This window comes from Solanum tuberosum, unplaced genomic scaffold (genome assembly GCF_000226075.1).
Source record: "Solanum tuberosum cultivar DM 1-3 516 R44 unplaced genomic scaffold, SolTub_3.0 scf00150, whole genome shotgun sequence".
NCBI classification, from domain to species: domain Eukaryota; kingdom Viridiplantae; phylum Streptophyta; class Magnoliopsida; order Solanales; family Solanaceae; genus Solanum; species Solanum tuberosum.
The window spans coordinates 1,173,010-1,184,659 of NW_006239073.1; the positions used below are offsets into that span (position 1 = coordinate 1,173,010).

At 34.2% G+C, this 11,650-nt stretch overlaps 1 protein-coding gene across 1 annotated transcript; it reads left to right on the plus strand.

Moving 5' to 3' along the window:
- Positions 1–6,232: 6,232 nt before the first annotated feature.
- On the plus strand, positions 6,233–8,026 carry LOC102603635 (probable LRR receptor-like serine/threonine-protein kinase At1g34110). The gene has a single exon (XM_006352732.2). It carries the CDS (start codon positions 6,543–6,545, stop codon positions 7,761–7,763), a length of 1,221 nt encoding a protein of 406 aa, XP_006352794.1. The 5' UTR covers positions 6,233–6,542; the 3' UTR covers positions 7,764–8,026.
- Positions 8,027–11,650: the final 3,624 nt, after the last annotated feature.

Consider the following 11,650-nt stretch of genomic DNA (forward strand, 5'->3'; position numbering starts at 1 on the left):
TTTTTATATTTAAAAATTGCGTAAAAATACTATAAATCATGATAATTGACAACATAAAATATTTCAAAAATGTTGTATGTGGGTAGTCTTATTATGCCTTAAATAGCGTTAAAGAAAGTACAGGTTTGTGATAAAAAAATTTATTCCTTTATCCACGCAAACAATCGCTTCAAAAATTCGATTATTAGCCCCAAAACATATCATTTATATTATTGGGCCCGTGCATAGCACGGGCAACATTATCTAGTGTGTATATATATATATTCGTGAGTAGTGTCTATTCTTTTTCTCTTCCTTTATTTCAGTGTGAGTTATCTGCAAATCTTGGGCATCTTTTGGCTTTTGTTAAAAGCAAATGTCTGATCATCTCAATAATTATAGAATTAGGCATCAATTATTATTCAATGACATATATAGTTGCAAATTGGGACATATTCATCATGTAATTATATGTATCAGCCACCATTTGTTAGCGACCTTTATACTTTCTTCGTTTTTTTGGGGAAGAAAAAGAGGCTTTTGTTTAATTTAAGAATATTGGAACAAGACGTTTTTACTCTTTTTGTGATACAAAAAAGAATCATTTTGGTAACTACTACTACTTTGCTTTGGCTTTAAACATTACTTAAAAGGAAATGGTGGGGAATGGGAACCAATAATATCATAACAACTTCTACTCACTGGAGTATTATGAAGAGTGAAAGTATCATGTCTTGTGAAAAGCAAATATGATTACTCTATATATAATAATATATATGTATATATAATTAACTCATTATTAGCCACTTCATAATCTTTTTGTTGTCACTCTCAAGTCTCAACCTATCAACATTACTCTTTGTCAAAGAAGATGGATCCCAAATTTAAATTTAATCATAATATATTTGATTTAAGATCTATTATTTATATTAATTTAACAAATTATTTAATGCATAATGTTTTTGAGTTCAGATGAATCTACAATTTTAATACTAACCGTCCATGTTTGTTAATTATTGAACTATGACTCCCCAGTCTACCAATCTACATGTTTGTATTACCTAAATGGATTTTGGAACTCTCTTTAACAATTAACTTAATTCAGCACAAAATAATATTGAAATCACAGTGAATATTAATATTAATATCAAGAGTGAAATGATATCCAATATAATAAAGTGATATTGAGTTTTATGTTTGAACGAATATAATGTAGGTAAATTATTATCCTTATTTTTAAAGAATTGTATAAATATAGAGTGTGAGATAGGTAGATAAAAGATTAGATTATTACATACAAAATTTTAAATGAGAGTTTTAGATGGTAATATAGAAAATAAAATGATAGGCAAAGGGCAGGATCTGACGTGGAAGGCCGTAGGGCCCATTTGGGATTGGGCCCCAAAGAGTAAAGTCCATACATAACAAAGAAAATAGGAAGAAGATGATTGGCAGCTAGCACTGTATTTTGCTTTTTCCTCCCACAGTTCCTCCGTGTGTGTGTGTGTGTGTGTGTGTGTGTGTGTGTGTGTGTGTGTGTGTGTGTGTGTTGTTCACTCTACCTCTAACTTATTGCATTGCCAATAAATCACAATCCTCAAATTTATCTGTATATTAATCATGAGAAAGCTGTGAATTTATTATGTATCTATTGATTTGATGAAAATTTAGGCTTGGTGGAGACATGGAATATTAGTTTCATCTAATTTGGGTAAACATCCCAATTAAAAATATATCCTTTACTTTTATGGCCACTATCACTAGAAAAATAAATATCTCTCTTTTTCAGCTTTAAGTATGACGATAAGAGCGCAACTAAACATTTATTTGGAGGATAGTGATAATATTACCATAAATGTGAAATAGCCATCTCATTATCCCAATTTTATGTTTGGAACTCTACTTCTAGTACTCTATGCAAAGAGAAAGGAGGCTGTGGAATTATGACTAATTTAATGTAAATCAAGTAAGTTTAAGTTGGACAAATACGTAAAATCAAATAGTTCCCAAATTAAAGTTGACTACACATGTAACATTTTGCTAAACAAAGAATTAATATGAAAACTTCTGGAAAGCTAGTCATTCCGCAGAAATTTAAGACATCAAAATATTCAATTGACTAAAATAAATTGTATCTCGCTAGTCCACAAATTTATTTAAATTTCAATTTTGTTTATTGAAAACGAAATAAACATTTCGTTAATAGTAAACTTTGTACAAGGAGGTTAAAAGATAAATGAGTTAAAATTGAGTAATTTCATTTACACTAGAGGGATGAATCAATATAGAAATATAATCTACTAGAAGGGAAGGGCAAGAGGATAAGTTGGATCTTCAAAGAGCCTTTTTTTTATAGGCCACAAAGGTAAATTGTCGCCTTAATGTGAAATAACGGAATATTTGGAATTGAAAAGACTATGTTATAATATGTGCATATGCTCTAATACTTTGATTGAAGTAGGTGGATGTGCAACTCAAGATTGATTGTTGAACTCCTAAGGATTATTATTATTATGGACGTTTCTAGGTGTAAGAAAATATTCTCTCTGATGAAGCCCCTACAAAATGTCTGATTGTGTGATAAACAAGCGTCGAGGCACCTCATGACCTACCGAGGGCGATTTCTCCCAATTTCCCATGATCATAGGAAGTATCTTCAATCTTGATTTCTGTCACGCCCCAAACTCGAGGGCCGCAACTGGCTCCTAATGTCAAAACTCAAGCCCGAGCCGACCCTGCTGAACAATTTTCTACTAGCGCATGGCAGCCACACGCAATCAAGAAAACAAACAAGTATATCTATAATATGTGCATATGCTCTAATACTTTGATTGAAGTAGGTGGATGTGCAACTCAAGATTGATTGTTGAACTCCTAAGGATTATTATTATTATGGACGTTTCTAGGTGTAAGAAAATATTCTCTCTGATGAAGCCCCTACAAAATGTCTGATTGTGTGATAAACAAGCGTCGAGGCACCTCATGACCTACCGAGGGCGATTTCTCCCAATTTCCCATGATCATAGGAAGTATCTTCAATCTTGATTTCTGTCACGCCCCAAACTCGAGGGCCGCAACTGGCTCCTAATGTCAAAACTCAAGCCCGAGCCGACCCTGCTGAACAATTTTCTACTAGCGCATGGCAGCCACACGCAATCAAGAAAACAAACAAGTATATCTATAATATGTGCATATGCTCTAATACTTTGATTGAAGTAGGTGGATGTGCAACTCAAGATTGATTGTTGAACTCCTAAGGATTATTATTATTATGGACGTTTCTAGGTGTAAGAAAATATTCTCTCTGATGAAGCCCCTACAAAATGTCTGATTGTGTGATAAACAAGCGTCGAGGCACCTCATGACCTACCGAGGGCGATTTCTCCCAATTTCCCATGATCATAGGAAGTATCTTCAATCTTGATTTCTGTCACGCCCCAAACTCGAGGGCCGCAACTGGCTCCTAATGTCAAAACTCAAGCCCGAGCCGACCCTGCTGAACAATTTTCTACTAGCGCATGGCAGCCACACGCAATCAAGAAAACAAACAAGTATATCTATAATATGTGCTGGGGCGTCAGTATAAAATAATGTACAGAGTATGAAAGGCAATAGACTATGATGAGGTATCCTGATATACTGGAATAATCTGATAAATAAATCAAGGATAAGATAAGTGTACTGACCTGCTCCTAAATCTAAACTTATCAAAAATAATAAAACAACAACCTAACCAAGCCTCCATAAGCTCGGCAGGTACAAACAACACACAAGACCACCTACTCAAGGCCCCATAAGCCCGGAAGGTGCCAATCAGTCTATATACCACTATCGATAGTCCCCTAGCCCCGTATGCAGTCACATAGCCCTCTTAGGCATTACTATAACCCCGTAGGTAATACATAGCTCTCTTAGGCATCAACATAGCTTATAGACAACTCATAGCCCTAAGGGACAGGGCTCCAGCCTACCCATAAAGATATATACAACTAAAAGGTAACAAACCTCCCAATTTTGGCAGCTCCGGAGGAAAGGGGCTAGCCAACCGGATAAAAGTCAATCCTGCTTCTGAGGAGGTCTACTCGATCGTCTGTCAGGACCTGCATGCATGAATGCAACGCCCCCAAGGCAATGGGGCGTCAGTACAAAATAATGTACAGAGTATGAAAGGCAATAGACTGTGATGAGGTATCCTGATATACAGGAATAATCTGATAAATAAATCAAGGATAAGATAAGTGTACTGATCCGCTCCTAAAATCTAAACTTAATCAAAAAATAATAAAACAACAACCTAACCAAGCCCACATAAGATCGGCAGGTACAAACAGCACACAAAACCACCTACTCAGGCCCCCATAAGCCCGGAAGGTGCCAATCAGCCTATATACCCCTATTGGTAGTCCCCTAGCCCCGTAGGCAGTCACATAGCCCTCTTAGGCATTACTATAACCCCGTAGGTAATACATAGCTCTCTTAGGCATCAACATAGCTTATAGACAACTCATAGCCCTAAGAGGCAACAACATGGCCCTGTAGGAAGCATATAGCCTTCTTAGGCGTCAATATAGCCATGTAAGCAACTCATAGCCCTTCTGGGCATCAATATAGCCCCATAGGTAACTCATAGCCCTTTTAGGCATCCATATAGCCCTTCTAGACATAGATCACATTCGTGCAGCTAACCACAATAGCCCCAAGGGCAACAATAACAATCCAATCACTAAAAGTGAGCAATTTAGTTATAAGCAACCTATACAAATAGCCTCTAAGTCGTGTCCAACATAGGGATGTTACTAACTGAATAAGAATCCCGACAAGGAAGGATTATATCAACTCGAGCAACCAACAATCAACAATCACGGCTACAAGTATATCAAGGACAACAACTCAAATACATTGCTTCTAAGTTTTAAGGAAACATGCCGTAAGTAGGGGATAGCCTTACCATACCTTTTTCGATGAATTCACATGTCCTAATAACTTTAATCACAACCCCCCTTGATACTACAACAAGGCAGGATCATAATCAACACAAAAGAATAGAAGATACAACGAAAATTCGATAAAAGATATGTATTTTCGTCGCAAATTGCTATTTACGACTTATCAAAGGTAGAGTCGATGAAAGAAGGGTATTACCTTGATTATAAGTTTGTAATACACCTCAAAACTTTAAAATATTCCCAAACCCCTGCTGTCCACACACCAAAGTACGATATGCTAGGAAATTGATAAAACAAATTATACCATGTTGACAAGCTCAGCGCGTAGAACAACTTTTGTCAAGGACTTAAGTCACGAAAATCAGTAACTTGGCTTGTCCTAGAAGTGGGTTTTGTAGGTTTTGTGAGTTTTATGGTTCTTCACTAAGGAAAATGAAGGAAAAATGAAAGAAAAGTCGAAGAAGATGATATATATAAAGTTTCACCGACCTAGGGGACCCACCTCACCTGCCTGCTTGCGTAGTCTTGCAAAAACACTAATATCTCTCCATTCTGAAGTCGTATGAACAAATGGGTTGATGCGTTGGAAACTAGACTCGTAGACCTTCGATTTCATCGGTCGCTGGGACCATAACTCTTAATATTGGGAGAAAACGTCCGAGACATTTGACCCAAATTTTAGACAAATCTTTAAAAAGGAATTTACGGTAACTTTCGCCAACTTTTATTTTGCCACTCACCTAACTTCAAAACTTGAGATACAACACTTGAACACTTAAAATATCACATCATTCTTAATTTATTACCCACCCTCTTAGTTTTTCCACGAAGATACGAGTCAATTTATACGTTTCGAAAAGTCGGGGTGTTACAATTTCACCACGTTGGTTAGTTGTCATGATTCGACTAGTTCCTTTTACTAGCTTGATCCCATTTTCCACCATAGAAATTTCAAATATTTTTATTTTACTTTAATCCAATTATTGTCCAAACGCATAGTTGAGAAATGTTTTAACTATATTAGTAGAGAAAACTATATTAATTAATACAAAGACACAAGAAATTAAAAACATACACTAATAAAGAGAGTAGAAAATAGAGATTGATGATAGTGCAAGCTCAAAAGTCACGTGGAGCTGGTCTGAATCTGCTCAATGCCCCGAACCTGCTGATCTGTCACTCCAAAGTTAAGGCTCGTGGTATCCAGGTAGGCTCGTACAACCGTTTGGCCTTAGGAACCTGTTCCCGATAAACAAATAAAACACAACATTAAGTATAACCAAAAAACAATAACTCTGTACCTCCTGTCTTGTAAAGAGAAGAAAGTGACCGTAGAACTATCTATCTATCTGCTACTCACTCAATTCATCCATCTTCTTCTTCTCTCCTAAACCATTAATTTCTTATACCAAATTTGTTTCAGCCATTACCAAAAAAGCTTTTGCTTTCTTGTGAAGCTACTTTTTTTTTGCCTTTGCTTTTGGTTTCCATTAAAGACCCCATTTGATGACCTGTTGCTTCTCACGGAAAAGAAAACCAAAAAAGTTCCATTTTTTTTACCTTATATAAGCCTGCACTGCCTTTTCTATCATTCTTCTCTTCAGCTATACGGTAATTATGATACCATTCTTTGTATTCTTTTTTCTTCTTCTGCAGAATAGTTTCGCCATTTTAGACCCAATTGATTTCTTAGCTTTACAAGCGATTCGAAAAGGCTTGGATGATTTGCCCGGTTCCAACTATTTTGCTTCCTGGGATTTCACTTCTGAGCCGTGTAACTTCGCCGGAGTTTACTGCGATGGAGATAAAGTGATCGCCTTGAATCTCGGTGATCCCAGAGCTGGATCACCGGGTTTGACCGGAAACTTGGATCCTTCTATTGGGAAACTCTCTGCTCTTGCTGAGTTCACGGTGGTTCCGGGTCGGATAACCGGTGCCTTGCCGGAAAGTTTTTCTCAGTTGAAGAGCCTGAGATTTCTAGGAGTTAGCCGGAACTTTCTCTCCGGTGATATTCCGGCGTCATTAGGCCTGCTCCGGGAGCTACAAACTCTTGATCTTAGTTTCAATCAGCTGACCGGGAGTATCCCTTGGGCTATTGGAGCTCTTCCGGCATTGTCCAACATTATACTCTGTCACAACCATTTGTCCGGTTCGATCCCACCATTCGTATCCCAAAGATTGACCCGTTTAGACCTTAAGCACAACTCACTTTCAGGTACCCTTTTGCCTAATTCACTTCCTTCATCGCTTCAATACTTGTCATTGTCATGGAACCAGTTAACCGGTCCAGTAGATTATCTGTTGAGTCGGCTGAACCAGTTGAATTACCTCGATCTTAGCTTGAACCGGTTCAACGGCTGCATTCCGGGAATCTTATTCACTTTCCCACTCACAAATCTTCAGCTACAAAGGAATCTATTTTCGGGTCCGGTTTTACCCATTTCAGAGGTGACAATTCCGACGGTGGACATTAGCTTTAACAGGTTTTTCGGGGAGATATCTCCATTGTTGTGTAATGTGGAGAATTTGTATCTGAACAATAACCGGTTCACGGGTCAGGTGCCGGCGGTGTTGGTGGACCGGTTATTATCTGCCGGAATACAAGTTTTATATTTACAGCATAATTTTCTGACGGGGATTGAGATAAATCCGAGGGTGGAAATTCCGGTGAGCAGTTCATTGTGTTTGCAGTATAATTGCATGATTCCGCCGGTTGAGACGGCTTGTCCGTTGAAAGCCGGGAAGCAGAAGAGTAGGCCTACAAATCAGTGTGTGGAGTGGAAGGGGCAAAAGAGTGAAAAAACAAACAATAATAATATTACTACTATTATGGCTTAATTTTTCTAGATTCTTTCATTGATTAATCCATTTCATTTTCCTTCCTGATTATGATGGACTAAGTAATACTAGTAAAAAAGAGTAAATGTGCATAATAAAGGAGAGAAAAATAGAGTAAAAGGGTGTACGAGTCATGGCCATCCATCCTATTGTTTTTCTTTTGTATTAAGCCAAAACAATTTTGGCATTTCTTTTTGTAATTAGGTATGTACTATAATAATATATTCAATTACTTGGATTTACGGATCTCAAGTTGAAAGAAATTATGCCTTTCTCTCCTTTTTACAGTAGTTTTGTTGATGACATGCAATGCTGTTCCTTGTGATCAATACTGATTGTTTTTGTGTACTCATTGCTTTGAAGAATTGTCTTTTATATGATTCAAGTTACAAACAACAAACAAGCTAAGATGGGATATTATGTAGGTTTTCTCTGATTTTGCATAAATTTGAAGCTTGGTGCCTGAGGTGTACTGTATGCTATCGATGTCACCTTTTTCCTGTTTAGAGCAACAAGGATGCTTTTTCTGGACTTATGTTTGTTCGGGATGCTCTTTCAACTGACACACAGACAAAGTAAAGTATACGTTACAAGTCTACATACTAAAAAAACATTATTTATTTCCCCTTCTTCCCGTTTGGGTGAAGTTAGAGTTTGATGGATTAGTATAAGTTACAATACATTTAAAGGGCATCATTAATACATTACATGCACGATAGGAATTAATCAGAGTCACGCAAAGCCATAAATGCACCAACTTGAGCTGTAAATTCCATAACTATCTATCTTTTCAACAATTATATATGTCACTCAATTTCAATTGGAAAAATAATAATAATGATGATCCGATCTTAATTATTTCTCTATCTGATACAAGATTATTAGCTGGATGCTTTCTTCTTTTATCGATATCCAAATTAAAACTTTTCTTCAAAGAACAAGTTTGGGACATGAGTGTGTTCAGATTTTATGAGTGGGCTTTGGTAGTAGTAATACTTGCATACAAATAAATCCCAACCTGCTTTATACTCTAGTCCAGTCTAGGAGTAAAAACATGTACTCCACAGGTAACAGGTTGCCATGTCATTGGGCTTTACATACACGAATCTATATATGTTTATAAAGCTGAATAAAATCACACTGATGTGGCATGCTTCAATGATCAGTATTACTATTTCTTAAAATTTTGATTTTTTTCTCTCATTTTTTGTTCAAAAACCTTTTAAAATAATTATTCACTTTCCTTATTATTAGCCTTTACTACATTTAACTCTTCCTTCCAAAAGGAAATACTCCCTCCGTCCACAATTGTTTGGCAGGTATACTAAAAATAGATGTCCAAGATTAATTGTCAATTTAAACAATCAAGAAATAATTAGTCACTTTTTTTCCAATTCTTGCTCTTAATGATAGTGTAGTTCAATTGAAAAGTTATGTGGACTTTTGGTATTCTTGGTATAGTAGGGTTATATTAGTCAAATTACACCTTATATAAAAAATTTCCTTGAGGGATGTGCATGACCTTACCCTGACAAACAATTGTAGACAGAGGGAGTATGTAACAACTAATTACATAATGGAGCAATTAATGTGCATTATCACGCATGTTTTCCTATTAAATCATTGCTTCAACCCACGTACTATCAGTTTTTTGTAATCCTTAATCACCTATAATTAATTAGACAATTCATTCCCCTATTTATTCATACCTTCTTAGACCTTTTCCTTTGGGGTTTCATGTAAGTATTTTTTTCATATCTTCTTATACCTTTTTAGGGGTTTCATGTGGTTTTTTGTTCTTCTCTTTCATCTTCATCCTTTTATTTTATCCATCCTTGATAGCATCATTTTAAACAGGATAATTACTATGAAGCTTTTTTGATATGAAGAGCAGAAGAGGAAAGCCAAGAGTTGATTGTATCCATTCTTGATTTTATTTTTAACGTATGTATATATGTTACCATCCTTTGAAAAGGATATTACTATGAAGCTTTTGATATAAGCCAAGAGTTTTATTATTATTATTATTATTTTATCAATATCAATGTTATTTAAATTTGTTTAAAGATTTTATTTTAGTTTTAGGAAGTTAAAGTTCTAATTCTATTCAATATGTCTCTTTCCCTAAATCCAAATCTGTATAGTATAAGACTAAAGCTAAGTATACACAATGTAATATTAAAGTGATGTGACATCTCTCTATATTTATCAAATTTAATTATGTTTTTATTTGAATTTTTTAAATATTTACTATTGTAATAAATTGTCAATGAAAAAGTGTAGAGAAAACTGAACATTTACATCAATATATATACTCCGGTGATGTGGCGCTCTCTAAGGCCACAATTCTTTTTACAATAGTAAATATTTTTAAAAATTCAAATAAAATAATGTGATGTTTAAATTTGTAACTGGTAATGTCTCAAAAACAAAAGATGGCTTGTGGTTGGTATGATTTTGATGTTAGATGAGGTTAAGGCTTAATTTGGACATGGATGATGATTTTATAGCTATGAAAGTAGTTGTGTCGTGTTTTAAAAAAAAAACTCAAACACATATATACACACACGTGTTTATTCTTTTATTTTATTTATTTGTGTTTTTCTCCTTTATTTGTTTTTAAAGTTTCACCTTCATGACTCATAAGTCATACAAGAAATATATATATTAAATATTGGAATACATTCTTTTAATTGTATAAAGAATTATTTATATTTTCTTTAAAGATTCCTCCATTTTATTTACATAAATTCATAATTTATTATTTCATGAGACCCTACTCAAGATTATCCTTTTTATTTCATATTTGAAGTTATATTTTTCTTATATTACTATTATATATAAATAATTTTGGTTAATAAACACATTATTAAAGGAAAAATCTTTTAAAGAGAAAAGACTCGTAAATAATTCAAAATTGTAAAATTCATAATTTATTGTTTCATAAGACCCCTACTCAAGAATATACTTTTTATTTCATATTTGAAATTATATTTTTCTTATATTACTATTATATATAAATAATTTTGGTTATTAAACACATTATTTAAGGAAAAATCTTCCAAAGAATAAAGACCCATAAATAATTTAAAATTGTAAAAATCATAAAATTTGAGTAGGAATAATAAATTGAACTAAGACTCTTAGTATAATTTTTTAGCACTCAATATTTCAAAAAATATATATTTTATAAATTTAATGAGGTATTTCAAAATCGCGCGAAGCGCGACCAAATTCACTAGTATATATATATATGCCATCCTCGCAAATGTTACACTCGCTGCCACGTCAAATTTTATAATTTCTTATATTCATTTTCTTTTCTTTTCTTTATTAATTAACTTTCTTTAGGGGGCAATTTATGCCTTTTCCCTAATATATATATATACACCTCAACTTCAATTTCTCCAAAAATAATATTCTATCATCGAGGATATATATGTAGAGATATTTATCACAAATGTATACCAGAGATATTCTTTCAATCTTTTTAACTTGAACAATAAATACAGTTGAATACTTTTCATGAAAAAGACATAAGAAAATACAAACTTGTGAAATGATATATTCGGACAAGCAAAATAATCCCATTTTGTCAAAATTAATACTAAACAAAAACACCTTTTCATGACAATGACTTCTCAGTTTCTTTAAACATCCAGTTGTTAATTACTTATATCCCTCACAAGTCATAAGTCACAACAATATTGAACCATGTCTCACACCCTACATTTTTCCTTTTCCAACAAGAATAATTATAATTAAAATGCTCATCTATTAATTATTTTCCATTTTATACTGCTATCTTGTTTTCTACCTTCATTTTTTATTTTCATTTGAACTTCAACAACATATTCTCTTATTTAGAAGTGAGAGTTGGAAAGGAC

What these genes read in the sequence shown, in the direction of transcription:
- LOC102603635 (XM_006352732.2), top strand. Translation starts at nt 6,543, where the DNA reads ATGATACCATTCTTTGTATTCTTTTTTCTTCTTCTGCAGAATAGTTTC.